General features: G+C 61.3%; 10 protein-coding genes across 10 annotated transcripts; all 10 read right to left on the reverse strand.

Annotated features, from left to right (window-relative positions):
- Positions 1-300: 300 nt before the first annotated feature.
- Positions 301-1857, reverse strand: LINJ_25_1640 (putative casein kinase I; the record flags this gene model as incomplete). Its single annotated transcript, XM_001466158.1, has 1 exon — positions 301-1857. The coding sequence occupies one exon, from the start codon at positions 1855-1857 to the stop codon at positions 301-303; it is 1557 nt and encodes a 518-aa protein (XP_001466195.1).
- A 1163-nt stretch (positions 1858-3020) lies between these two features.
- Positions 3021-6527, reverse strand: LINJ_25_1650 (conserved hypothetical protein; the record flags this gene model as incomplete). The annotated part of the gene is made up of 1 exon (XM_001466159.1): positions 3021-6527. One exon carries the CDS (start codon positions 6525-6527, stop codon positions 3021-3023), a length of 3507 nt encoding a protein of 1168 aa, XP_001466196.1.
- Positions 6528-7941: 1414 nt separating this feature from the next.
- On the reverse strand, positions 7942-11694 carry LINJ_25_1660 (conserved hypothetical protein; the record flags this gene model as incomplete). Its single annotated transcript, XM_001466160.1, has 1 exon — positions 7942-11694. One exon carries the CDS (start codon positions 11692-11694, stop codon positions 7942-7944), a length of 3753 nt encoding a protein of 1250 aa, XP_001466197.1.
- Positions 11695-12584: 890 nt separating this feature from the next.
- Positions 12585-13565, reverse strand: LINJ_25_1670 (conserved hypothetical protein; the record flags this gene model as incomplete). Its single annotated transcript, XM_001466161.1, has 1 exon — positions 12585-13565. One exon carries the CDS (start codon positions 13563-13565, stop codon positions 12585-12587), a length of 981 nt encoding a protein of 326 aa, XP_001466198.1.
- Positions 13566-14817: 1252 nt separating this feature from the next.
- On the reverse strand, positions 14818-15255 carry LINJ_25_1680 (conserved hypothetical protein; the record flags this gene model as incomplete). The annotated part of the gene is made up of 1 exon (XM_001466162.1): positions 14818-15255. One exon carries the CDS (start codon positions 15253-15255, stop codon positions 14818-14820), a length of 438 nt encoding a protein of 145 aa, XP_001466199.1.
- A 1777-nt stretch (positions 15256-17032) lies between these two features.
- Positions 17033-18868, reverse strand: LINJ_25_1690 (conserved hypothetical protein; the record flags this gene model as incomplete). Its single annotated transcript, XM_001466163.1, has 1 exon — positions 17033-18868. The coding sequence occupies one exon, from the start codon at positions 18866-18868 to the stop codon at positions 17033-17035; it is 1836 nt and encodes a 611-aa protein (XP_001466200.1).
- Positions 18869-20149: 1281 nt separating this feature from the next.
- On the reverse strand, positions 20150-21547 carry LINJ_25_1700 (conserved hypothetical protein; the record flags this gene model as incomplete). The annotated part of the gene is made up of 1 exon (XM_001466164.1): positions 20150-21547. The coding sequence occupies one exon, from the start codon at positions 21545-21547 to the stop codon at positions 20150-20152; it is 1398 nt and encodes a 465-aa protein (XP_001466201.1).
- A 601-nt stretch (positions 21548-22148) lies between these two features.
- Positions 22149-22511, reverse strand: LINJ_25_1710 (conserved hypothetical protein; the record flags this gene model as incomplete). Its single annotated transcript, XM_001466165.1, has 1 exon — positions 22149-22511. One exon carries the CDS (start codon positions 22509-22511, stop codon positions 22149-22151), a length of 363 nt encoding a protein of 120 aa, XP_001466202.1.
- Positions 22512-23164: 653 nt separating this feature from the next.
- LINJ_25_1720 (conserved hypothetical protein) lies at positions 23165-23866 on the reverse strand (the record flags this gene model as incomplete). The annotated part of the gene is made up of 1 exon (XM_001466166.1): positions 23165-23866. The coding sequence occupies one exon, from the start codon at positions 23864-23866 to the stop codon at positions 23165-23167; it is 702 nt and encodes a 233-aa protein (XP_001466203.1).
- A 1103-nt stretch (positions 23867-24969) lies between these two features.
- LINJ_25_1730 (conserved hypothetical protein) lies at positions 24970-27852 on the reverse strand (the record flags this gene model as incomplete). Its single annotated transcript, XM_001466167.2, has 1 exon — positions 24970-27852. The coding sequence occupies one exon, from the start codon at positions 27850-27852 to the stop codon at positions 24970-24972; it is 2883 nt and encodes a 960-aa protein (XP_001466204.2).
- Positions 27853-27960: the final 108 nt, after the last annotated feature.

The raw sequence follows: 27960 nt of genomic DNA on the forward strand, positions 1-27960 counted from the left end.
GGGGGTATGCCTAGTTGGAACTAGACCCGTTGCGGGAGTGGCAGGGGGACAGGAAAAGGGTTGCCGTAGCAGAGATCTGCGCAACCGCAGGGCATACGGTACGTGAAAGTGACGGGACGGTTGCAGAAGGGGGTGTGCGGAGGAGACGACAGTGGCAGCTTTACGCCACGCGTGCACGCGTCCTCTGTGCGGCTCTCCCCCTTTTTCTCACGGCATGTGGTGTCGGTCATGAGCTTGCAATGCACAGGCGTATGCATCACCCCCGCTTTCTCGCACACGCACGCACACACTGCAACATTCCTACATGCGCAGGCGATCCGGCTGCAATGGACTGCTGAACATAGGACGCTTGCTGCCAAAGGCGCTGTTCTTGTCGCGCTGCGTCGATCCGTTCATTACGTCGGAGACATCCTCGAGGCGCAGCTCGCTGTTGCGAGACGCGATAGCCGACATCTGCGTTTCGAGCCGCTGCTGCCGCGACTGCTCCTCCATCCCCCTCTTGACCTCCATCTGCCGCTTACAGAACCAGTCGAAGCACCAGTCATACGGGCCGCGCATCGGATCGACGTCCTCGAGAGTCGGCAGGACCTGCGCTGCGACGGTGCTGGGGGTCTGGAACGGATGGCTGCGCCGGCTGTTCACCGTAGACTCACTCACGACACTCAGCAGCCGCGAATCGGTCGGGGATGTGATATCGGTGGACAACATGGCGGGCACCGCGAGCGGGTTGGACGGTTTCGCGCCAGTGCGGTTTGCTGCGCAGAAGTTGCCACTAGGCAAATCGCGCGCGGGCAGTGTCAGCCCGAGCCGCTTGCCTAGATCGCGGAACAGGCGCCGCAGGCTGTCGTAGTCCGGCTTCTGTGTGAAGGACAAGGAACGACAGTACTGGCAGTAGTTGAGAAACTCCTTTGGCATCCCCTTGCACAGCTCCTCCAGCGGCGTGGCAATCTTAGTCTCCCCGATCTTGATGGTTTTGATCTGCTGGTCCTTCGCCTGGATCCCTTGCCAGGGCAGGTTGCCTCGCAGAAAGTAGATGAGGAGAAAGCCGATGGACTCGAGGTCGTCACGGCGGCTCTGCTCGAAGCCGCGGTGCACATTGGTGCTGCAGTAGCGCGCCGTCCCGGTCAGCGGGCGACCCTCCGCAAAGGGGATGTGACTGTTTTTCTTCACCTCCCAGTACAGCTTGGAAAGCCCGTAGTCGATGATGTAGAGGATGTGCGCCTTGGACCGGCAGCCGAACACGAAGTTTTCTGGCTTGATGTCGCGGTGCACGAAGCCTTTTTCGTGAAAGTACTGAATTCGGTGCAGCAGCTGATCAGCAATCATGAGCACCGTCTTGAGAGAGAAGCGACGGTGACAGTAGTTGAAGACGTCCTCCAGCGAGGGGCCGCACATCTCCATCACCATGATGTTGTAATCGCCCTCGCTGTCGAAGTAGTAGATTTGCGGAATGCCGACAACGATGCTGATCTCTAATGATTTGCGCTGCTGCTGCGCGGTGGCGTTGACGCTCTGTGGCAGGTTGGATGGGGTATTGTTGCTGTCGCCCTGCGCCGTGCCACCGTTCACAACGCTGTGGTTGCTGCCCTCCGCAAAAAGTTGCTTTGGGTTCACTTCATTCTGCCCCACTGGGGGCTGATGCAGCACGCGGTACACCTTGCTTTCGTAGGACAGCTGCGGATAGCGCGCCTTTTTGCGCTCCAGCTTCACCGCGACGATGCGGTGGCTCTTCTTGTCGTAGCCTTCGAAGATGTCGCCGAAGGAGCCGTTGCCGAGGCGGTGGCTGAGAAGAAAGCGGCCTCCCCCAAACGGGACCTCCTTGCCAGTCGGCTGATACTTCTCGGATACAGAGGCCATCTTGTTTTTCAGAAAAAAAAATGTCTGCTACTATGCTGCTCCCGAGTCGCTCTCTTCGCACGCTCTCGTCTGCTTGGCCCGCGCACGCCCACGCACACGCGCAGGGAGGGGCGGGTGGGTGGGGGGAGATACACTGGCACGTACGCTGGGCACAGGAGCAGGGTATCTGTTTCTGTGTGCGTGTGTCTCCCAGAGAGAGAGTGGGACGGATCAAAGATGGAGTAAGGGCGGCGGGGTGGGGGTGGATGAGTCAGCAGCGGAGGGAAAGGGCCAGAAACATGGTAGCATGCGCGACAACAGGACACGGAAGCATGCACACACACACACACACGTGCCCACAAAACGCCAATCGACGGGCAGCTGTGCGCGAAGAGAAGCAGAGAGAGGGGGGTTGAGAGTGGGTGGGTGGGCAGACACACACAGCAGAGGTGCAATGATGATGTGTGCGATCTGCCGATGGAGAAAAAGGAGGGAGAGGGAGGGAGCGCGCGAAGGGCTCGAAAAAGAATCCACAGCGGAGTTGCGTGGGGGGGGGTCGAGGCGAGGGCAGGAAGATGCTGGAGGAGAAGACGCCTGATGCGTATGCGCAGCGGAGTTCTACACCCAAAGGTGACCGTACTCCGTGAAACACACACGCACACACACAGTCAGACAGACAGGCGCGCACAGTTTCCGCTCCGTTACGACAGCTTCGCCGATTGCTGAGCCGCTCGCGTGTGCGTGTATGCGCGAGCAGAGGGCAAGAGGGGAGGGAGGAGATGGATGAATCGAGAGAGCGAGTGATAAAAGGAATCAGTGACTGCACAGAGTGCGCGGGCGTGGGCGCAACGCCCCTCTCCCCACACACACGTGACCGACGCGCCTGAACTTGCACAGCCCAAGGTGAGTGAAGAAGCGACAGGGGAGTTGATGGCGCGTGCGGCAGATCAGCTGAAAAGAAACACGCTTCCTCCTCCACTGTGGCGGCGACTGCACGCAGGCGCGCCTGCAGGTTGTTTAGTTCGTCTGTGCGTGCTGTCGGCATCCATGCTAGTATAGAGTTGTCTATGCGCCTGTCAGTGTGTGTTCATGATCTAGCCGCAGGGATTGAGACATAGCCGGGAGCATACACACAGGCACGAACTGTGCGTCTGCTCCTGTCCATCTCTCCTTCCCTCTCCCTGTCACACGACGCCATCATAATCGCCGTCGCTGTACTGCATGCGCGCAAAGGCAAGGCTATCTTCCTCCTCCATGCAGAACGGAGTCGTGGCGGACTGGTGCGGTGGATGCGCAGGCCCTGATATGGACGGAGTGGCTGCATCAGGCACACCGAGCGACTGCAGCTGAGCGTCGCTCAGCACTGCCGCTATGTCCTGCGTGCCGAGCTGATGACTCGCATGCTTTAGTGCGGCTTTCGGACCTCGCGCCTGCTTGAGGTGCGGAGCAGCGGCTGCTGCCACCACAGCTGACCAGACAGAACTGCTCAGTGACTCGGCGGCCTCCTCGTGAGACGGCGGCGCTGATGGGGTGTGTGCATATAGTGCGTCCATGGCAGCTGACGCGCCCGCAGCGACAAGAGCATCCTCGGCTACCGGTGCTGCGACGGCCACACTTCCCGTCGCAGGCTCGTAAGGCACTGTCGCACTGGCGGCCACAGTGCCGTCGACCTGCGCGCGCGGGTGCACGGTCGCAATCTGCACAGTGAGAGGGTGCCCAGTCAGCGCAAACGGGCCCGTTGCCGTCCACTGACGCGTGAGAATCGAATGGATGAGCCACGCGATCCCCACAACCGGCGGAGCCGTCGGAGACACGGCAGGCGCGGTCGAAGCAGCACCGGCGTCCATGGGAACAGGCTGCAGAGAGACGCGCTGCAGGGCTTCCTGAAAGGCACAGCTGAGAGACTCACGGAGCGCGCGGGCCCGCTGCTGCGACTGCTGCTCTCTTGCTGTCAGCCCCAGTTCCACCATGTTATCGTAAAAGCCTGTCAGGTCGATCACAAGGTCAAGGTAAGTGCTCTCCACATTACGCGTCACCGTACCGCCAAGAACGCGCAGAAGCTCCTTTACCTGCGCCAAGGCGGCAGTCGCGTCGCCCAGGTAGTTCCCACTGCGGCCGTCGCGACTCGCTCGACTTGAGCGTCGCGGCCCGGCGTCACCGCCGGCTGCGTTGGCATTCGCCAGGTCCGCCGGGGGAACGTGGAGGTAGAACATGCGGTCTTGAAAGATAGGCACGTAGAACGGCCGCATCGCCTGCTCGCCAGCCGGCACGTACTCCTCCGCCACCTCTTTACGAAGCTGTCGCAACGTGGAGGACCCGCGACAGCGCGGTGGGCACCGCGTTCCCGCTTTTGAGCCAGCCCACACCGCCTTTGACTCCACCGCATCTCCATCGTCTTCCTCGGCTCCAAGGAGCTCCTCGCGACGATGGACACCGGCAGCAGTGACCGGAGCGGCCACCGCCACCGCCGCGTCCGCTACCTGCCGATCTCCGTACACGGGGTGGGCATGGACGTGCGGCAAGACGGCCGGAAACGCCCCCAGCGCTACCGCGTCGTAGAGCCACTGCGGCGTCACAATCGGGATGCCCAACGCCTTGCAGAACAAAATGTCCGGCGTGAGAACGGCGTGTGGGCTCACCACGAGGTGCGTCGGCTTCTTCGCAATGCGCCGCGTCCGTTCCCCGTGAGTGCGTTTGTGTCTGCCAAACCAGCACGAGCAACCTCCGCTGCCGTCGTCGTCGTCGCCGTCGCCGCCGAGGACGACACAGGTAGCACCCAGCTGTTCCACGACGTCGCGCAGGAAAGATGAAAGCGTCGCCGCCGCTGCATCGACGTCTGCGAGGCCATCGAGGAATACGAGCACGCACAGCCCAGCCGCCGTCACTCCCGCTTTCTCGTCCTCCGAGGCCAGCCGACGGAGGAAAGCGAGGTCTGTGAAGGTCATGGAGAGGGGGAGCTCCGCGGGGGGAGCACACTCGAGATCCGATAGGACCTCAGCCCTACCTCGGCTTGAGATGCGACGGCGTCGTCGCGCGCAAAGGTGGCGCTGCTGCTGCTGCTGCTCTCGCTTCAATGACTTACTCGCCTCTTCATGAACTACACCGTGCCCCGCATCTTCTTGCTTTCTTCGTCTCTGGCGACTACCTTGTGGTTTGTCAGATGGCGTTGAGCGGGTGCGATGGGCCGGCCCCTCCGCACAGCTGCCAGCAACGCTGCTGCGGCGAGGTCGCCTTGCAGTCGTTCGGGTAGGCGCCGCAGAGGCTGCTGATGGCGTCTGCGGCTGTGCGGCAGCGATGGTGACCGTTAGAGAGGAGGCGGCAAGCGGCTCGGTGACAGCCACGCTCACACCACTCAACTCACTCGGGGACGGCGCTGCCGCCGCTCGTGGCAGCAGCTGATGCTGCGAGCTGCCTTCCGAGTTCAAGAAAGGGTCTCGGCTGCGCTTTGCCGTCGCGCTTCGGTCGCCGGCCGCACTGCCCGCTGGCAGCGACACCGCGGAAGCCGCCGTGGGAGTCGAGCCGGCTTCTTTGTGCGGTCGCCCCCGTCGCCGAGTCACGGCGGCCGTCGCCGTTGAGCGCAGCACTGCATGGCGAATCGCTTCCTCCTCCTCCGTATCCGCTTCCCACCTCTCCACTGCGGCAGCAACGCGTTTGTTTCCCCTGCTGCTGCTGCTGCTGCTGCTAGGCAGCGTCACGGCACTCACGCCTTGGATTCCGCAACCGCCGACTTCGTATCGAGAAGACGGGGTGAGCCGCGGCGTAGAGGCGGTGTCGGTGCTCGGCTGCTGGGTGATATCCTCGTCGAGTTCGAACGCCGCCGTGCCATCCTGGTGCGCGCCTCGCTCCGCACGGGCCGCACTCCTTCTTTGCTGGCCGCCTGCACCGTCACTTTGGAGCTGCCCAGACGCGCAGCGTACGGCATTCGCCTTGCTGTTCGGAGTGTCAGCGATAAGATGATGCGGCCTCGTGGCGCCGCTGTTGGTGGGGGTGCTGGGCGCGACCTGGGGAGCTGAGGGAGTGGAGGGGGAAGCAGCGGTGATGGCGGCTGAGCCCTCTGTGCTTGCCGTCACCACCCTTGCAAGAGTTGCGAGCCTGCGCTGCTGTTGCTGCTGGCGGTCTGCCTTGCCGCCATCCTCATCGTCAAGGAGAAGTAAGCGGTGAAGCAGGGGAGGGTTTTTGGGGTCTTCGGCTGGTGTGCTCGTTTGGGCACGGCATTTCGGCGGGCTACGCGTTGCATGCGAGGGGGCGGCGGCTGCATCTCGTCTAGCTGACCTGCTGCTCTTCGCACCCCAGCCAGTACTGTGCGGAGTGTCGCCAGCGGCGGTCGCTGCTCTAAGAGCACCTCCCGGCGAGGCGGCCGAGGTGTGAGATAAAGGGACAGCAGAGGAGGAGGTTCCAGCAGGCTTGCGCGCTGGGGTGGTGCACGTGGCTGCCGTCACGCTGACGACGTAGGGGGCTATGCTCACGCGTTGATCGGCAGCGACGCATGCGGCAAGGTAGTCTGGACGAACCACCGTCTTGAACTTCACGTGCGCAGCCTCTAAGAAGGATGCACTGCCGCGGTGAAAGACGACCAAATCCGCGGCGGCCTCACTTAGGGCAAGCGTGGCACCCAGCTGCTGCACATGAAAACGCGCGGTGCGCAGTACATCCCTGGCAGAGGCTCGGCTACCGTCTCCGTTGCGCTTCATGGCGTAGTCGGTGCTGATGCCGCTGTGATTCATCCGTCCTCCGTCCTCGTCGCCGGGGCCGTGGCGGATGTGCAAGAAGACGCGCACCCCAGAGAGAGGGCGAGAGGAGCAGGAGGTGACAGCAGACGACATGGACGGCAGCGCTGCAGGAGAGGGTAAGCAGGAGGCGAAGGGGTGGCCTCTCTAGTATTTTCACGAATGGTTCGCAACGAAGGGGGACAGAGGCACGTGCGGGTGCGGGTGTGGTTTGCTGAAGAAAGTGTTTGTGACCGGATCCATCTCCGGAGAGAACCACACCAACGCCGTGACGAGCAGGCCCTCTCCCGTCTGCTCACCCTCTTATGTGAGTGCGCGGGTGTGTATCTATGATAGGGTGTCGTCTGTGATGATGATGATGCTGGCGATTGTAACGCGAGCGCTGCTGCCTGTGTGAGTGTGTGCGCACAAACCAGCGGCGAGCCGCGCTCGAAGGTAGTGCAGCGCTTGCTCTATAGATCCACCGACTTAAGTGCCAAGGTATGGACGGCCGTATGTGCGTGGTTGTGTACTGTGTGTCAGGGGATGGCGGGCAGCTGCTCCGCAGCACCGGAATGCTGGAGGTCTGCGGGCGAAGATCAAGGGAGAATAGGGGGAGGCGTGGCAGCTGCGTAAAGAGAGTCAGAGAGGTGGCGACCGAGCGACGATGCGGCGCTTGCGCAAGCATCCGCACACTCGTGCATGCCCTGCACGAGGCAGTCTCTGCTCACATTCGTTTCGACTACGAACACTAGCAATGCCGCATGGCCGTCTCCCAAGTCTCGTCCCGCTGCGCATCACCGTCTGCCCTCTACGCAGACGGCGATGGCGGAGGGGAGGCGCGAAGGGTTGGGGGTGGAGCGGAGGAGGCCTCAGCACGCAGTGAAGAAGAGCCCCACCACCTCTGTTTCGTCTGAATGTATTGCTGTTGCTGAGCGAGGGGAGGGCTTGGGACGCGGCAGACATCCGCTTCCGCCCCTCCCAAGAGACAGACACACACCGATGTGTATTAGAGTGTGCCGGAGCCGTTCCTCTTCCTCTTCCGCCTGCATGCTTCATCCCGCTCCGGGCGCACGCACCTGGCTAGTTTACATCGTTATCCTGCAGAGGGGCACACATAGGAGCACAGAAACACGCTCAGAGAGACTGACAAGCAGCGCGCTCTGTAGAAGGGTATGCGCTCACTGCGCTAGCGTGTACGTGCTGGAGATAAGGCGACCGTCTCCCGCTTTCCTCGCTTCCCTCGCTTCCCACCCCCCTTTCCTTCTCTCACGGAGCTCATAAGTGAGAGAAGAAGGGATTCAATCTACGTACATGAGCGAGGGACAAACCACAACACTGCTGCACCTACACCACTGCTGGCTTGCGCCGCTGCTATCCATTCCGTAGCCACCGGTTACTAGGCAAGCGTGTTGACGTCGACCTCGTCGCCGGCGGTGTACATGCCGCTGCTGCTATCGTAGTCATCCTCGCTGTCCACGCCGTTGCCACGCTGTTCCTTACCGTCCGGTCCAAGGTCGTCGTCGTAATCCTCGAAGCCCAGCAGGTTCTTCGCGAAGGTGCGTGCTGTAATGACGTCCTCGAGCATTTCGAGCCGGATGCCGTCGCCGAGCAGCGACGTCAAAGCCGCGGCGACCTCGCTGGACTTGAGCGACTCCCCCTCGGTGGACAGCAGATGGAAGAGGTGGTCGCGGTTGATTTCCCCCGTCACCCTATCCGCGCCCAGCGCGCGGAAGGCTGCCTCGATATCTTGCCGCGTGATGCCGAACACGGGGCGGTAATTGATGTACAACCGCAGGAACTGCGAGAAGTCAAGCAGAATGGTGTCCACATTCACCTCAGCGAGCGGTTCGTCCCGTGGGCCATACATGTTCGCCACCTCGTAGGTCAGGTGCCCGATTTCCTTCTCGGACGGGTAGTAGCAGAGAGAGCGCAGAAGGTTCGGCATCTGAGAAAACGGAATGGCGCCGAGCAGCACGCGCTTCGCCGTTGTCTCCTCACCCTGCGCGCGGATTTGGGCGTAATAGAAGTAGTCCACCACTTCGTTCATCAACTCACCGTCAGCGCCGCCCTCGACCGCGCCGACGAGATGAGGCAGTGGCACGCCGCCCTTCTCCCGGCAGTGCACGACGGCCGCCCACTCCGACGGTGACATGATGTATTCGCCGCGCACGCGCCACTGCATGACAGCCTGGTCAGGCCCGCCCGCCGTGAAGACGATGGCGCCGTCGTGCGAGGTGACCATGCTGGTGATGACGCCTGGGTGGGCGAGGATGCCGATGGAGCCGCACGGATCGCCGCGGAGGGGGAGCTGAGTGAGCCCAATCACCTTCTCCTTGGTCGCGTACACCAAGCAGTGAGATGGCGGCGGGGACGATGTCGACGCAGGTGCGGCGGGTGCCTTCGCTACCGGCACAATAGCCATCTGCGTCACCGGGCCGCCGAACGTCGGCGCCAAGACTGTCTTGACACACTGCCGACTCCAGTTGCTGAGGTACACCTGAAACTTATACTCGCGGGTGGCGATCAGCAGCATGTCCAGCACATCCGTGCCGCTACCACCGCCTCCTGCGGTGCTGGCGGCCTTGTCGTCGTCGCCCCTTTCGTGCGCAGCACTACCGTCCTCTGTCCTGTCGTCACTACTTTCGCCGCAGGTATCAAAGAAGTCGCGCGGCTGGCTCGCTGCGTCCAGCAGCGAGCACCCGTCTGGCAGCCAGGCGAAGCCTGTCGGCGCCGACTCCTGCGATATCTTATGCGCCGTGCGTAGGAGAAGCCCCGTCTCGGGGCTGGAGTCGACGAGCTCGTACTCGATGAGTCGCTTGTCAGCGCCCACGGAGAGGAGCCTCAGCCCTTCCTCTAAGCCGGCTGTGTGGGCGCCGAAGTGGAGGCCGCAGATAGGTGCGTTGTGCGTCTTGTGGTGGCCCACGAGCTGCCACTCCGCCTTCTTGGTAGACCCGGACGCCTTTACATACTCGTACAGGCCGACGGAGCCGTCGTCTTTGGCGGTGGCCATGAGGAGGCTGTCAGGGGAGAAGCGGATCTCCTCCACACTGGCGGCCGCCTTGCTCACCGTTGCTTGCTGTTGCTGCTGCTGTTCGGCGACACTCTGCTTGCCGTTGCCCGGCGACGAGGGCTGCGCTGCGGCTGCTGTGGCACCATCGCTGGCTGCCGTGCCGACTGCCGTGGCGCTGGCTATGGGGCGAATCGTCTGCTCCTCCTCCAGCGTCTCCCCGTCCAGCACCTTTATGACGCCGTTGGTGAAGCCGACAACGAGCCACTTGCCCGACGGGTCGAAGGCCAAGCAGCGGATCAGCAGGTTGCGGAAGAGGCTCAGCAGCACCACTCGCTTCTCGCAGTAGTCCCAGAGGTGCAGATTGCCGCTGTACCCGCCGATCGCCAGCCGCGGCAGGTGCGGGTGGGCCGCCAGACACTGGATGGCGCGGTCTTGACCCTGCACGATGAGCCGTCCGCGTGCCGCTGTGTTGGGGCCCGCGTGAGCGGCGGTGCCGGGCGTGTGGAATGCCTTCGCTGGCACGTCGATGATCATGCTGTGCGCCGTCGACACCATGAAATCCGGCGCGGTGAACAGGCTCGCGGCGGCGGTGCCTTCAGTGAGAAGGTGACCATCGACCTGCTCCGGCGCCATCGCCCGCGCCTCCTCCACCGTCATCACCGGCAGCACTTGGTCGAAGCTGATGGAGACGATGGGACCGCCGTTGAGGTCATCGAACCACGCCACCAGTCGAAGCTTGGCATCCAGGAACTTGACGACACCGTCCATGCCGCCCGTGACGATGTACCCTTGCACTGTCGTGATGAAGGTCACGCCGCCGATGTGCACCCGCACCATCTTCAGCAGCGATTTATCCTGCTCCTTGATGACGCGGTCCTGCGGCTGCAAGGACCAGAGAACCACATCGCCGTCGACGGTGCCACTGCACGCCATCATCGTGCCAGGCAGATACACTGTCTGAGTGAAGTTACCGACAGAGGCCTTGAGGCGGCGCTGGAGGATGGGCGGCGAGTAGTACTTCAGCATCCCCTCCACCCAAGACCAGAAAATGACGCGGCGCAGCCCGTTCGTGCACAGCAGCTCTGGGTTGTCCTGCGAGAAGGAGATGAACGTCTGCTCATCGCGCGCAGCGATGCGCCGCACAAAGACGGGGGCCATATCAACATCTGCGAGGAGGTTAGCAGCGTTATGGGTTCCTCCGATGTTGCCAGGCATTCCTCCCACCGAGGCGGGATTCGATTGTGTCCAGGCCCAGATCATGATTTCCTGCGGATCTCGGCGGTTGAGGGTGGCGAGGTATTGCCCATCTGGCGACATGGCGACGCTCAGGACACCGCCGTACTTGCCTGTGGCAATCATTTTCACCGGTAGCGCGGTAGCCGCGTCCCACACAATCATGGCGGACCCGTCCTCCTCGTCGTCGCGCTTCGCGACGGAGGGATCGACGCACATGGCAGCCTCTTCCCATAGCTCTTCCTCCTCCACATCTTTCTGCGACTCGCCCGCGTGGCCCTTGGCCAACTGCGTGAGCACCACCTGCTGCTGAATGCGCCGGCGCACCTTGACGTCGCCCTCGTCAGCCGTCACGATGAAGCGGTGGTTGTGGCCGCAGCAGCTACTGCTGATGATGGAGTACCGGTGCCCCAGGAGGTGCTTCTGCGTGTTTTGGATTGCGTCGTACAAGACACCCGTGTGAGCCACCGTGTAGAAGACCTTCCGCTGCTGCTGCGCCAGCTGCTGTTGGTTTTCTCCTCGGCCACTGACGCCACCACCGCCAATGCTGAGGTTGTGGATGCTAGCCTTGTAGTCGCTGTTGAGGCCGAAGACCCACTCAAGGCGTAGCGCTTCCTCCGCGAGGGAGGGGCTGGGGAAACGAATGTACGGACTTCTCATTCTCTCTTTCCTACGGCGCCTGGGCGCGTGTGCTTGTAGTGCCGCTGCTGCGGTTGTGATGGCGACACTTTCCAAGGAGGCAGCAAAGAGTCTCCCGCAGACACAGTCACGCGTGGGGTGTACCTGATGAGGAGGTGGTGCGGATAGGGTCAGCCAGACCGCCATGCCAAAAATGGGAGAGAGATACGGGGGAGGGGGGCGGGGAGACGTCAGCGGCCATTCGTCTACATGATTAGAGGGAATCATGAAGCTTGGGGTGCGCCAGTGCCGTGCGCCTACCCCCACTAGCACGTGCACATGCAACGCACTAGCACGCACTGCTGGTGAATGCTGCCAGCAGTGAAGACGACGTCACACAGGGGAGAGAGAGTTCGCGGATCCCCCCCCCCACACACACACACACATATATATATATATATTATCGGACCGCGGCGGCATCACGGCGCGACTTTGCTTCTCTCCTTACATCGGCTCCGTTGCCCCGCACGTTCTCTTGCCGCCGATGCATCCTTCCATCCATGCTTGTGTGTGCGTGTGTGTTGTTTTGCATGCTTAGATGCAGAATGAAAGTCCATCGACTTCGACTTACCAACGCACGCCGAAACAAAACAAAGGAACGAAGAGCGAGACACACGCACATACACACGCCCACAGACGCACACGCACGCAACCCATGACGGGGACTTACTTAGCTCATTAAACAGGAGAGAGATAACGAGAGAGGGGCCGCGGGGGAGCGCGCAAAAACAAAGCGAAACGAAGGCGACAGCGAACGACCACCCGCATACGCGCTGTGCAGTGGGGGGCGGAGGGGGAGGGTGGTGGCGGGGGGGGGCAAGATGGCAAGGAACGCGCCGTCTCCAGCATCGCTTTCTCCGCTGCAAACCCCTCCCCTCCCAAACCTCCATGCCCCTTCTTCCCCTCCCTCCCCCCCCACATACGCAACCACACCGATACACCGACACAACCACACTTTCAGGCAGCTAGAAAGAGGAAAGGGAGTTGCGCTGTGGTCTGCGCTGCTGCTCGATTATCCCCTTCGCGCGCAGCTTCGCCTCAACGGTGCATTCAGCCCAGACTGGTTCCCTTTCGCTCATTCTTTCGCTCTTACACATAGAGCGGCGCAACCCCCCTTTCTACTGCTGCTGCTTCTCCGGTTGCTGCTGCTTCTCGTTGTTCTCACCGCCGGTGGCATTGCCGCGGCGAGCGGCATCTTCGCCGTACACGGTGGAGAGATGCTCGATCTGGTCGATCTCCCTGCGCAGGATCGTGGCAGCACACTTGATCATGAGGGCGTCCTTGAACTGCTGCGAGTTGAAGTCCATGCGACCAGTCTGGTCACGCTGGCGCTTCAGTGCCTCGTCGCGAATCGCGCGGAAGTTCTCGACGGCGGTCATCATCTCATGCTCCTCCTTGCCACCTCCGCTGCCGCCGGCCACGATCTCCTGCGCCGCCGCCACCGCGCGCTCCAGACGGCGCTGCTCCTCGTCCACGGCATCCGTCGAGGACTTGTGGTCGATGGAGGCCACGTACGCCACCTCGTCGAGGTTCTGCAGCTTGCTACGAGGGAAGGGGCGACCACCGTTGTAAAGGACAAGGGAGGTGATGTGGCTCAGCATCACATCCGAGGCAAGGTTGTTCATGGGGGCGAGGGTGACCCGGTGGTCGATGTGCTTCAGCGTTCGATCTGCAGGGTCCTCGAAAACGACGGAGGCCGTCCACGCCACCTTCGGCGTCGTCCCGTCTTCGTGGGGCATCTCGCAGTGCAGGTGAAGGCAGTGGCGACCCTGGAAAATGACAGACGGCGCGTTGCACCACAGCTGGTAGTCCTCCTCGGTCAGGTCCGCACCAGGCTGCCCCGCCGAGTACCAGCCTATGAGGTCCTGCGTCGTGTAGCGGCGCTTGGCGGCGCGCCGGCGCGTCAGCTCTGCGCGATGGGCCTTCGTGTTCGGAACCTCCGTATCCTTGTGCGTGTGCGGAATGAAGTCCGTGATGACGATCTCCTCCGCCCTGACAGTGCCGAGTATGTAGCCCGCAGCGTACTTCTTGCGCTTGGCGTGCTCAACGATGAACGCCGCCGGGTACGGCGTCAGCTGAATCGCAACCTCGGACGACATGGCAAGGCGAGCGTGTCGGGGCGGTGATTGATGGAATGCACTTGAGTGCGTGTATGTCGTTTCGGGCTGCGAAACCTTTTTGACGAGGTCCGGAGGAGAGGAGGTGCCTGTAGCTGGAGGTGTGTTACTGATGTGGTGACTCGAGATAAGCGTGTGTGCGAGGAAGAGACGACGAATGCGTTGCAGAAGACGAGTAGCACATGCTGATGGCGAGGTATGGAGTAGGGCGTATGCAAGACACACACACACATGTAGATGCAGCGGTGCAGACATGAACCCTCAACGATTTATGCACCAATGCACATGCATACGCCACGGCGAGAGTGCCGCGGGGATGGCGGGCTGTGGGAATGGGGTCTGAGCGAGTGTGGCGGCGGCAAGGGGGGGGGGCAGGAGACGACAGCTCCGTTGCGGGTGGGGTGCGGCACCGAACACAACTTCGCTTTTTCCTCATACCTCCTCCCCGCACGCGCACTCTCAATCCCTTTGAAGCAGCGCTGACGTGCACCGTCAGAGCGCCGCTTGTCTGCCATTCCGAATATTACCCACTTTTTGTGTCTTGCTTCTGTGTTTTCCACGACGTGCGTGCGCTTCCGTGTGCGCAAAAGTTGCTCCTCGTGCACACGTGTGGCACGCAGCCTTGCACCTACGGCTGACGGATTAAGAAACGTTATGCCAGGCACACACACACACACACACGCACGCACACATGCAGTCCAATCAAGAGATCAGCGCTGAGAGGGTTCGGCGCAACGGCATGTGGCACATCCTTCTTCTTCTGCCATTGCCAATGCTGCTGCTGCGGCTGATGTCCTTCAGGATGATCTTCCTACGTAATTTTGTTAACCATACTATCCGAAGAAGACAACGAAGTATGCGCACAAACGTACACACATCCAGTGTTGCTTGCTCGAGGGACCTTCATCTGGATACTCGTCGGGGCGCTGCTCCACTGCTCTCCAGCACCTGCGCCCCTCCTCCCCCATACTTTCCCACCCACTGACATACCCATCGACGCGCGCGCCTGTCTGTTGCTTCTCTCTGTGCCACCGCTGCGCAGCGGGCTGCGCTAACAAAGATAATGGAGCACCAGCAACCACGATACCGTGGCGAGGTGAACGGTGGGAGAGGGTGAGGGAGGGCGACGATGGATACGAGGATGTAGATGGACTCAACACAACACGGCTACACCCACTCTCTTGGGTATTTTTGGTGCCGCCTGTGTATGTACTGCCGCTTCTTCCGTTTGTGCTTAGTGGTGGACACCAGCGGCACCGCTCTTGTGGTAGTAGTCCTTTCCGGGCAGGAGGTCACCTGGCGGCTGGATGATGGTTTCCTTGGGGCCGTAGGCGGAGTACAGCTTCTCTATGTCCGTAAAGACACGGATGCGGAGCTGATCCTGCGGCGATAGTTTGCGCACTTCCTCCAGCGAACCACCCCAGCGCTGAATCATGGCCTTCTCCACAAAGTCGGGCTCCAGCGAGTGGTCATTGTGGTAGCGGTGAATGAAGTAAATGACGGGAACGCCGCACGCCCAGAAGCGCACCTCGCCCGGGATCGCCCACTGCACGCAGCCGCTCCACGCGCGCTGGAAGTAGTAGTCACAGAAGGCGCGCGAGGCCATCACGGGGCCCTTGAGAAAGCCCGGCGCAACGATGCGCTTGCTGCGGTAGGTGGAGAAAAATACCATTATGTGTACGCGTGTAGTGCTGGCGGCGGTCGGCGATGGTGATGAGGGGGAGAGAGAAACGTGCCTCTGGAGAGGATTCGTTAAAAAAAGAGAAGCTGCCGCAGTGCGGGGCCCAATGTGTGTGTGCGTGTGTTAAGAGGAGGTAGAGTGGTGTGCGTTGGTAATAGACAAAGAAGTGGGGAAGATCATATAGCGGAGGCGAAGGGAGGATAGGAGGAGGAGGAGGAGGAGGGGGGTGCCAAGACAACTTCTCCCTCTCTCTTGCGTTCTGCGTTCGCCTGCAGGTGCAGCCCCTCCCCCTGGCCCAAACAGACACAAAGCCCTCTGTCGGACGTAAGCACATGCACACACACACACACACACAGATAGACCCACACGAGTACGTGCATGCACACGCGCCTGGGTGTGTCTGGTGTTTGCCAGGGAGCACAAGGGGAAGGGAGGAAGAGGGAGGTATGTATGCGTGCTGCTGCGCACTGCCGTCACGTGCACACGGGCGTCTCTTCTTTAAGGCAACCACAACATTTTTTTATGCCTTCGCTCGCTCGCTCCTTTTTCTGCGTGCACTCGTGTTCTCACATGAGGGGGTTTACGATGGTGCTGACGAAGGGGCAAGGAAGGAACATGTATTGAGCCGATGAATGCATGCCGATGGTGTGCGCTCGATTAGAGGGACGGTGCACTGGTGGTCGGCCGAAGAGGATGCACCCTATCGCACAGACAAAGACATGGAGAAAGGAAAACAGTGCAGAGGCACGGAAGACAACACAGAGCAACCCGACAAGAGGGCGCAGAAAGGGGGTGGGGGGGGTGCAACCAAAGAAAGAAACCAAACACGTTGGACTTCATTCACAAGGGCACATCGAAACACCCGATTGGACGATGTCCACCAGCACAAGACGGTGGTGCTTCTCCCCCAGCTCCTCCTCGAAGAGCGCCACTCGTCAGGCGACAGCTTCCACTGGCGGAGCCAGCGAGCGCGGAAGTCGGCGGGCGGGCAGGGAGAGAAGGGTGTATGCGTGGGAAGGTGGCAGAGGTGGCGGTGAAAGCCCAAAGTGGCACTTGTGAGAAAGGAGGAAGAGGGCAAGGCCATCCCTGGGCCCATAAACCTGTGGTGAAACAGCATAAACATGCCTCAGCCGCCCAACGGACGCACTGCCGTGGCACCTCCGCTCACAAGATGGGCATGAGCGCTATCGAAACAAGAAAAAAAAAGAGAGTGAGCAGCACACCATTAGCGTCAACACGGTGACTACAGAGCCGGACACACAAGGCATGAAGATACATGAAAGGAGAGGACTTGTGGAGTGCACACAGCTTGACCGCACACACACATACACACACACACACACACACAGATACGCGTATTGATGCGCGTTCCTTAGACAGAGATAGAGCCAGCAAAAGAGAGCGGTAATCCCCGCCAAAAAATCAACACAACGCCGAAACATGCAAGCTAGACCCCCCAACCCCTCCACACACACACACACACACACACACTGGCACACACCTTAGCCCCCCTCCCCCTTTTTTGTTTTGCAGAGGCGAAGGGCGCGCGTGTGCGTGAGAAAGGTGTACTAGCAGGATGAGGCAAAAGAAGGGTGGGGGTGTCCGGAAGAGCGCGCTTCGTGGGCAGGCGTGACGCACTCGCCTTCAACTTTACTCGAGCACTGCGCAGTGCCGCGTGGGGAAGAAGGCGAAAAGCGCGCGCGCTCTCTCGCCATCTCTCTCCCCGTCACGGACTCACTCGTGTGCAGACCCCGTCATTTTCGCGCGCTCACTGCATAATGTGCAGACCGGTCGACTCCAAGTCGTAGATGCCACGGTGCTCGTTATACAGCTTGCGAAGACACTCGATATACTTGCCTTGCCACACCTCGAGATCCTCCTTGGTCGGGTTAGGAATGTGCGGCACCTCCAGCGGCTCCCCGACCACCACCACGATCGGGCGGCGGTGCGGCAGCAGCCCGTAGTTGAAGTTGAAGAATCCGCGACCCCTCACCAGCGGGATGGCGAAGCCGACATACTGCTTCCACAGCACCATCACGTACCGAATCCATGGCTCGTCGGCCAGCTCCGGCACGCTGTACACGTTGTTCTCGCCGAAGCCGTACACTGGCACCAGCGGCGTCCCCTCCTGGAGCGCGATCTTGATGAAGCCTTTGCGCTTGAACAGGAGCAGGTCGTTGCGGTTCGGCTTTGCCATGAGCGACTCCTCGGCCCCGCCAACGACGAGCATGATGCTCTGCCCAGGGCCGGACCGGAGCGTCTTTCGGATGCAGGAAGCACTGGCGTCGCCGCACCCCGCCCAGATGGCAAGTTGGCGCCATAGGGGCACGTAGAGGTTAACCTTAAGGGTCTGCAGGTGGATCGTGATGCCGTGGAGCGTCTTCGACGCATCGTTCTGGTCGAGGCCAAAGTTGACGATGGCGCCGAACGAGTGAATGCCGTGCGGGTGGTACACAAAAAAGTAGTTGCGCTCCTTGTCGAAGCGGCGCCGCACCGGCCTGGGGATGACGAGGCGTATGGGGAAGTAGTCGCAGTAGTAGCGCCACACGAAGCAGCGCGTGAACGTTTGGTGCTTGCACAGCGGATGCCTGGGCCGCCCGAAGGTGAAGATCCAGATGAGGTACATCACCATGAAGGGCGCCGTGTAGCGCGAGAGCAGGAGCAGCCCCGTGATGGCCATACAGATGGGGATCCCCGTGAAAAAGGTGAAGATGGAAACAATAAGCGACTGCAGCCGCCGCTGGCCGGGGGTGTGGATGACGCTGCGCCACGAGAAGTGCGCGCCGTGAGCGCCAAAGGAGGTGGAGGACGGGTTCTCGTCGACGTAATGCTCCAGCGCGGCGAGTAGCCTGTCGGCCGCCGCCGCCTTTGGGCTATACTCCCGCTTTCCTTCTGTGGGCCGAGATATTTCTACTGCATCCTCGGCTGCCTTTCCACTTGGGCCATCTGCTGATGGCGTTCTCGGAACGCTCCATGACGCCGCAGCGGTGTCGGTGGGGCCCGCCATGGAGATGGTTTCCTTGAACGGTGTGCACTGCGCAGGCAGGGATGGCATAGTGAGTGCTGAGGAGCACCCGCTCGCGCTCTCATGTGCTGCTACAGCGTCGCGATAGCGTTGTTCCTCGCCAACGGCGAAGAGGAACGCGCGGCGGAGGTTTTTCACTTCGGTGCTGGCGATGTAACGGCCGCGCTGCTGCAGCTGCTGGAGGTGGTCAATCGCGTAAAGAATCTTGTCCAGGCCCTCCTCGACCTCTTCTCGAGAGGCAGGCGGGCGCGCGTGCGTGAGCGGCGGCTTATCGACGTGGTGGCCTGCTTCGCCGACACGTCCGTTAGTGCTGTGGCCACCCGTGCGCTGCGTACCGCAGCTACGGGCCGACGCCTCGTTGGCCATAAATTGAAAGGAGGAAGAGATGGTGGAGGTGAGCTGCGCTATCAAAGAGCGCCTGCCTGCGTTGACCTTATCCTCTGCAGTGTCTGCGATTGTTGCTGCATCTTGCGCCGGTAGCGATGATGCAGGCGGCGATTTCAATCGCGGAGGAGTCGGCGCACGCACCTGAGATTGGTGCTGCTGCTGTAGCCGTTGCTGTTGTGGTGCTCCGTCCATGATCGATGACAGCCGTGAAGGAGGTGAGGGGAGGGGCGGTTGTGGCGATCCAGAAAGCTTGCGATGCGGGGGACGCCAGGCCAAGAGGGAGGCAAAGCTGGAGAGCGAGGGGAAAGGAGGACACAAGGGAACACGAAGGCACGAGAAGATGGAGAAGGACTGCGGCCCTCCTCCCCTTCCCACATCGACGCCCACAGGCACGCAACGCGAACAAATGCGACTTTAGGGACGTCCGCGTTGAGCACCGCACCGCAGCGTGATGGGCGACGGGCCGAGGTGTTGACAGGGCGAGGTGGGAGGAATACACCCTTCCCCTACACACACACACACACAGAGGGTGGGTGTGTGGTGGTGGTGGTGGTGGTGTGTGTGGGGGGGGGGGCGGGGAGCAACGACAGAAAAAAGGCTATTCGTCAACGATTGCGCGGTGCTTTGGGGATGGGGTGGGGGGGGGGCGATTCGATACTCAGCGGTGGTGGCCACCACACCCTCACACACACACACACCGGAGTGCGAGAAGGAGAATGAGAGGAGGGCGAGAGAAAGGGAGATGGAGACGGCGCACACCTCATGAACGCTGGTGTCCGTGCCTAATGAGTTCAAGAAGTGGATAACGTCGGCAATGGTATCGAAAGCCTCTCGGGGGTGGGGTGGTGGAGGTGAGAGAATGCGTAGCCTTTGGTGCATCAAGGAGCGTGCAGACCAACACACACGCACGCAGAGTCGCATACACTCACACAGAGGCCAGCCCAGTGCTACTCTTCCTCGCCGACGAAGAGTTTCGCTCTCCTCAGCGATGCCTCCTCCCCCTCCCCATCGTGCCACCTTCATCGCCAAAGGGGGGCGAGGTGAGAGGGGGGAGGGGGCTGCATGATCCTCTGTGTCTCTCTCCATCTCTTTGTGCCTGCGTATTTGTGTGAGGCCTTAGGCGAAGAGGAGGTGGGGTGGGGGTGGGCGCGTGAGAGAAGCTAAGGGACCGAGAGCGCAAAGAAGGAGGGCCTAATCAGCTTACCAGCGCCAACACAAGACACTGCCATCACCGCTGCGGCGTCATCAGACAACCGCACCGACCAATATCCATCAACAACCATATCATCTGCAGCATGGCGAAAACGAAGACAGCGCGGAAACCGACGCCACATGCATGCGCGCGCACATGCTCACCTGTATGTGCGTGCGTGCGAAGTTGTGCCGAGAGGGGGAGAGAACAGAGGAGCATCTTCGCACCGGACTCTGCTTCGGCCGGCCGCTGCGGGAGGCGTCTTCGTCCAAGTCGCCATCTTACTCGTCTAGGTCTTCGTCGCCGCCTGCGCTAACGTTGCCTTCCATCGCCCCGTCGTCTGCCATCGGCTGGTCCACCTCGGCGGTGGCGTCGGCCATGAGTTGCTCAGCGCGGCGATCCGCCTCTGCCGCCTGTGCCTGCGCCGCCGCCTCGGCCTCAATGGTTGCCTCTTCGTCCTCAAGAACCGAAACGTACGAGTTAATCATGTTCTGCCACCACCCCGGCATTCCCGGCGCGGCCGCGTCGCTGTGAAACCGCTGCTCGGACTTGAGCACTTCGGCCACAACCGTTTCGACCGTGATGGTACTCTTGACGGCGTCTTTCTCAGCGTCGCCGGCCTGCGAAGATTCCATCGCCGCTGAGGTTGCCTGAGAGACGGCCTCAGCCATTCCACCGTGCCCCGCTACGGCCGCTGCGGCCGCCAGCTTCTCTGTTGCGCGCACGAGCACATCCTTCTGGAAGGTCTGCATGTCCTGCGCGTTGCGCACCTGCAGCGCTCTATGATACTCGTACGACTTCCGAAGCGAGTCCACAAAGTAGTTCTCCATTGCCTGCAGTCGGCGCACAACCAGCAGCGGCATCTCTTTCTCCCGATCGTACGTGTCTTCGTCGGCGTCCTGGATGGCCGTGTCTTTCAGCGGGTCACCCGCCTCTACGGTTTCCTCCGGCGCCGGAATGGGCAGTAGCGCGCCGCTCTCCAGCGAGATGCGCCGCTCCTCCAGCTCGCCTGTTTCCTTGTTGCGCACCTTCACGATCTCGAGGTGGCATAGCTGATTCGTGGATGGGTCCACGTGGCGTACGCGAAGGACGCTGATGGGATGTTCGCGCTGCACCACCTGCTCCGGCCGCGTCTCGCTCGCCGGGATGACGACGTCCTGCACGTTGACGTTCTGAACGAGAATCTCATTCTTGTACTTGACGACGGCGATGATGGCGCCGCGTTGGCCAGCTCCCTCGCCAGAGACGACTTCGACTGTGTCACCAGGGTACCATATCCACGGCTTGATCTCGTAGTCTGGGGAGAAGTACGGGTAGCGGCCCGCGATCTGAATTTTTTGATGCGACTCCAGATCACGCGCGATCCACTGGTTGTGGTAGGTGTGATCTTGATAGAAGTCGCGCTCTTTGGGATGGCGGATGGACTCGACCAGTTCGAGCCTCTCACGGTCGCGCAGGTCAATCTTATCGTCAGTGTAGATACCCTTGAGAAGGCCCGGCTTCACCTTGGGGAGACGCAGAAGGTTGGGGCTCACATTGTAGGCCTTGAGCATCTTCTCCGGGCGCTTGTAGAAGCGCGACCGGGTACGGTACCGCGCGTACATCAGTGCTTGCGCGCAAGCGAATGAGACACGAACACACCGAATTCGGAAGCCTGTGCGTATGCGCACACAGCCCATACCGATCACACAGGAGGAGGGGTAGGGGAGGGGAGGGGATGGAGAGGGCGAAGGAGTCGTCAGGCGCGCCAAACAAGAGATGGAGAGGGAGAGCATGAAAGACAAAACAGTCACACGGACGTGTCTGTGCGCCTACACGCGTGAGCGTGCGCGTCCGTGCATCGCCAGCAGGACAAGGGGGAAGGAGAGGGGCAGTGCACGAGAAAGGGATACCACACGCCATACGTGCAACCGAGAGTGAACTCCGTGCGCACGTCTCTCTCTCTGAGAGCTGCAACGTGCACAAGAAGGCCGATCAGGTCAACTTTTCGACGGAATCGAGCGACTCGGCAGCGCCGTGGGCGCTATCAAGCGATGCGGTTTGTGCTCTTACCGTGCTCCCGGCTTTCACTGTGTCTGTGTGTAGTGCAAAAGAGGCTTGCCTCGTTCTACTCGATACCGGCGCGGCAGCATAGGGGAGTGCACCGCTCAGTGGGAGGGTAGCCACGGGGAAAGGGGCGGCGGTCGTGGTGGTGTGTGTGTGTATGTGTGTGAGAGAAAGTGCTGCCCTGCCCGTCCTGCACTGCTGCGTGGAGGCGACACGCTTTCCTTCATCGGCACGCTACCACACTTTCCACCAATGCTTATTCTTCGCTGCCAAGTACTTCTCCATGCAGGTCATGTACTCCAGCAGCTCTGTCTGGCAGTGCTGTAGCGACGTCTTGGCCGTCGTCACATCATGGCCATCCATCATGACTGCATGCGCCTCGAAGCAACGGAAGAAGGTGTCTGTCTGCGTCGCGCACTGCTTGCACGACGTGGGAAAGTACTGAGGCAGCCTTGTGATGGCCTTCTCGCGTGCCGGTGGCAGTGGCTGCGTCATTGCTAGCGTCACTGCTGGTGTAGTGGCAGTCGTGGATGCTGCTTCTCTTGCTATACAGAGAGAGAGAAGGGAGGAGGGGAGTGGGGCGGAGAAGAGGATCATAGCGCATCGGAAAGGAGGGCCGGCCGAGTCGAGCGCCTCACCGGGTTGCAGCCGTCATGCACACATGAGCGTTCACCAGCAGTGGCAGCCGGTGGAGCACGGCAGCAGTAATATGGCAGACAGAGACATGCGCGCCTACATACACGCGGGAGCGCAGTCACGACCGTCACCGAGTGCGAAGGGCGAAGATGAAGAAGACCGTGATCAGACGCGGCAACACTGACGCTGTACTCTCGGAGGCACTTGCGACGCCTCGTTGCGACGCCAGGCTGCCATGCCACGTTTCGTCAATAGAAGAAGGTGGATACCCTGCCATACGCATGCGCGCAGAACGTCACCGCAGCCGCCGGCACAACAACACACTGCCACAGCGCCGGGAGCATTTCCGTGAAGGCGGGGATAGATATGCAGTGCACGGCCCAAAGCCAGAGGGAAATATAGCAGAAACGCGGCGTACTCCTGCACGCCGCGTTAGCCCACGACCAGTGGTGCTCACCACCACCACCACCACCGCTGTCACCTCCCCCTCGAGCCCTCCTCCGCAGTCGAGCGCCGCTGTTTTTTTTTTTTGTGTTTTCTGCTCTCCACCGTCGTCTTCACCGCCTCCACGGCCCCTTCGCCCCCACCCCTCCCCCTCCTCCCGTATGCCATTTTTATGCGTTCGCGCGCCCGCCAAATGACACGGTGCCGTCCGGCTTAATCACGACCTTTATCTTGTCGCCTAGCTGAATCTGATCATTCACGCTGACGGTGCCGTCGCACTCCACAAAGGTCGCCATCTTGTAGAGCCCCTTCAGTGCAATCTTCTCCACCGTGTAGACGTAGCTGCTCGGCATCGTGATCTCTGTCCACATCTCCTTCTCGGGGGCGTCGTCGTCCGGGATGATGTGCAGAATGTCCACCGGCATCGCACACGCCAAGAACTTCTGCTGTACCTCTGGTAGCGAGTCCCCTGGGATATTCACTTCCTTGCCCGCGTCTGGGCTGTGCGCCGGGAAGACGAAGCAGGCGAGGTCGTCATCGTCGAAGCCGCTGAAGAGAAGGCGAACGCGCTCCGCGCGCACCTCCGTAAAGTCGTGCCCTTGACCAGCCGTCACCTCTTTCTTTCGACTCGTGCCCACCTCCGTGAGCTTGATGTTGAAGGAGGCGGCGTTCTGACCCTTCTGCGAACGCGTGTTGGCCACGACACGGTACACCCTCTTATCCACGCGCAGCACCATACCAGCGCGCACCTTATCGGCGAAGACGCCGCGGTGTTGGGTAAGGAGCGACGACGACGCGGCCACTGGGAGCCGTGCACTAGGGCCTGCCACACGCGCCGTGATGGGCAGAGAGCGTTTCCAGCACCTCCACATGAAGGCAAAGGAAGAGAAGGGGGCGATCTGCGTCTGCGCGCGCGCGTGCGTTGTTTTCTTGTACTGTGGAGGCGTGGGGATTTGCGCGAGTGTGCACGTGTGATGAGGAGAGTTAGGGAGTGTGAAGAAGTAGAAGTTCAGTAGGCAACGCGCGTGCGTGCGAGGGGGAAGGGGACATATAGGCAGGGGTTGTGTCTCTCCCCCCTCTCCCTCGCACACACGCACACACACACACACACACGTACGCACACACCTACACCACTTGAGGTGACCATTTCGTCGAGGGGTGCACACAAAGATGGCGTGGGAGAGGACGGGAGGGTTGAGAAAGTATATCGCAGCACTGTGCGCAACCGCCACGCTGTGCACACTCACGCGGTTCGAACCAGGATGTGTAACACACCGTAGACCGTGGAGAGGAGGGGGGGGGCGGCGGGCGATGGTGGTGGTGGTGGTGGGGACATTGCATACCCGTGCATACTTCCCTCTTCCGCCTCTGTTCCAGCTGCCGTCGTTCCCGCAAATGAGGGTGTAGGTGGTGATGGAGAGGGGGCAGAGCTTGTTACACGGTGGCGTTTCCCTGCTAGTGCATGCGGGGAGAGGTGCGGTGAAGCTTATGTGTGCGTGCATAGAAAGAGAAGAGGTGGCACATACAGCTCTCTCGCGCCATCTCTTCCTCCTTCGACTTTCCTCTTCTTTCACTCATATGCACCATCGCGAACGCCTGCGCCAACGCTCAAGAACCAAAACACGCACATACTCGGGCAAACTCTAAATATACATTGAGGAGTGGGCCGATAGGACATCAACCCTTCGCATCTGCAATACGGTACATTACTAACAACACTCGTGGCGCAGCGGAAGCGCGCGAGAAACACGAGACACCCACTGTCAGCGCACTCGATCAAACTCCCCAACAGTGGCGACAGGCACACACGCACACACCGACGTGACTATAAGCAGTTGTATGCCATCACATAGGGCGGCCCAAGGCTTGCTGGTCCTGCGACACGGAAGCGGCGAAGTGCGTGGTGGGGCCTCTCCTCTGTTGTGATGCATCACGTGAGCATACCACACTCGAAGGGTCACACAGCGGGGGCACGTCACTTCCTGGACCCTTTCCTGCCATTGCCGTTGGCGGTGACGCTAGCAGATACCCCAGCCCCACTACCAGTTGTACCAGATGCCGTGCCCGTGTTGATGCCCAGCTTCGTATCGAGCATGCTAATCTGCTTCGTGTATTGCTCCTCACGCTCGTGCAGTATGGTAAACGTTTCCGTGATAATGGGCTCGTGTGTGACGTACACCTTCTGCACGACCCGGCGCAGCGCCCGCGGCCCTTTGCCGCCGTAGTCAATCGTGTAGGCCTCCAAGTCCACAGACAGAGATCCCTCTTCCAGCTTCGTGAGGGTGCGGGAGTGACCTAGGAAGAACTGCTCCACCGTCAGCATGAACTTCTTTGGGATCGGCTCCCACACCGCCGGCTTCACAACCCCCTCGTCGAGCAGCTGCGCCTCGTGCGTGTGCACCTGCCACTCAACGCTCTCCGTCTCCTCCACGTGCTGTTTCGCGATAGCGGCGCGGAGCGCCGCGTTGCAGTGGGACAGGTACTGCGCGCGAATGAGTGTTGGTGGGTGCAGCCGACGCCGCTCGTTGCGCCGTGCACACAGCAGCGCGAGGAAGCTGAGTGCAGAGATGTACGTCTCGGACAGCTCCGTTTTCAGCAGGTACTTGTTGAGGACCATCGTGGCCACGCTGCGGTCGCTCTGCGGGAGGTAGGGATCGTTCACGTGCCCCAGAAGGCTGCCCTGCATATCGAGGATGACGTGCAGCACGTCGTGTTGGTCTTCCTCAACGGCAACAACGCGGCAGGACGTGACCAGCGGCAGCAGCCATGCGCGGTTGTGCGGTGAGAAGGAGAGGTCGGCCAGCTCCAGAGCTTCCACGACGTTGCGCAGCTCTACCACGACCGCGTTATCGGGAATGGCCACGATGGCGCCATCGCTGGCGACTTCGCTCCTCTCGTCATCCTCCGTGGCGGGATTCACCTGCGAAGTGCTGTCATCTCCGCCGTTCAGCGTCACGGGGCGCTCGAGCCTGGCTGTGGTGGTCGCCGCGTACGGCAGCGACTGCCGCGCCACCACGAAGCAGGGGAGCACAAACCAGTCCCCACGCTCGATCTCGCGCAGCGACCGCTGCACATCGAAAGGGACGTCGCGGTAGCCAATGTAGAGCGTCGGCGGAGGCTGCAGAGTGGCAATGGCGCCCATACAGTACCCTGAGGTATTGGTTCCGCTGCTGTGCCGCCGACGGTTGCGAACAAACGCCAAGCCATCCTCGTCCTGCGCATTGTCGTCCACCTCGTCCCGGGCTGGCAGCTGAAAGCCGACGCGGGGGCTTCCGTCTGCCCCCATCACCTGCACGTCAGCCACGGCGCCCTCCCTCATGGCTACAACCTCCTCGCTCGATTCATGCGACTGCGCCGCAGCCGCCATCGTCTTCGCGGCTGCCCGGGCGGTGCTGTCACCGCTCTCCTCAGCCACGAAGGAGGCCGGGAACAGCGCGGTGAGCAGCGCCGCCCACTTCTGAAGGAACGCGCCGCAGCGGTCTGGCAGACTGTCGACGTCGATCCCTACGTCGTCCTCCTCCGCCGCGGCGGCTGATGGCGCCGACGACGTGTTGTCGAGCAGCGTTGTCCGCATGCGGAAAGCGCTGACCAGATCCTCGGCGATCGAGCGCTCCGGCAGCGTTAGCAGCCTGGGAAACGTGCGCCCCACGTCCTCCGGTTCCATTGTCAGGAGGCATATCGCAAACAGCGACGCGCGCGGCAGCCCTGGATAGAGCCCTCCCCACTGCGTCGTGAGGAAGTCATCGAGCACCACCACAGCAGCAACCTTGACGCCCCAGTTGCGCGCCACCTCCCGGTGGATCGCAAGGGGGTCGAAGTCCTTGATGCCCTTGATTGCGTTCTGAATTATTCGCTTCACGAAGCCGCCAGCGGCGTCGTAGGAGATGGAGAGCTCTTCCGCAATGGACCATGGCATCGGTAGAGGATAGCGCCGACGGCACTGCGCCGCCTTCCAGAGCTGGTCCACCTCCTCCAGTGACAGCTGCTCGCCGAGGTGGCGGTCCGCGGTCTGCAGCCGGCCCTCCTGCGCAACATGCGCAATACACTGGTCGTACACCTCCAGCTCCTCCACCACTGTGCGCTTCTTGATCTCTGAGGAGAACATTACCTGCTTAAGGATGCGCCGCCCGCTAGCCTCGCGAATCAGGGGGCCCTCGATCTTGATCTTTGGGCTGTTTGCCGGCAGCTTATCAGGCGACACGAGACCCAGCGCACGTGGCACACCGAACACGAGGTGCGTGTTCGCGTTGACGGCCTTGATGCACTGGAGCAGCAACACCTGCTTCGGCGGCGCCCCGCCGTTCTTACCACGCTTGAAGGCGAGCTGACGTACCGGGGTAATGACCTTCGCCGAGTCTCCCGACCAGTAAGCGCGGAAGTGGGAGCTTGTGTCGATGTCGTCGACGCGCTCTACCAAGTTGCCCGCTGCTAGGTCTCCTGCACCAGCGCCGGTGACAGAGAATACACGCTGAAGGGCGAACTGCTGCGCCACTGGCCCGCGGAATTTGGGAAGGTGGATGTAGATGATATCCCCCTCCACCAGCGCGACGGAGACGCGGAACTGCACGAGGAGCGACACTTCTGTGCGTGGCAGCGGCGGCTTAATTGTGATGGCGCTAGAGGTGAATTCCGCAGCTTGACTGCCATCCGCTCTCGCCTCCCCGCCTACCACTACAGCGGCCGGCGACGTGCTCAGTGTGTTGGTGGGCTGCGCTAGAGCCTTCAAGGCGGCGCAGTGGCTGCCTGGCGCGTTCGGCAACGAGACCGACGTGTACTGGCACAGTCGCTCAAAGGCATCAAAGACGGGCTTAGCTTTCTTCGCGGAGCCCCTTTGACCTCCTGCTGGCTTGGGTGGCATGCTGGCGCCGGTACGCGTTCTGCTAACTGTCTTGTGGCGGTGGCTGATGAGACACGGAGATGGGAGGGAGAGCAGAGGGGATACGCAAGGCAGCTCCCTCCCCACATC

This window comes from Leishmania infantum, chromosome 25 (genome assembly GCF_000002875.2).
Source record: "Leishmania infantum JPCM5 genome chromosome 25".
Taxonomy (NCBI): domain Eukaryota; phylum Euglenozoa; class Kinetoplastea; order Trypanosomatida; family Trypanosomatidae; genus Leishmania; species Leishmania infantum.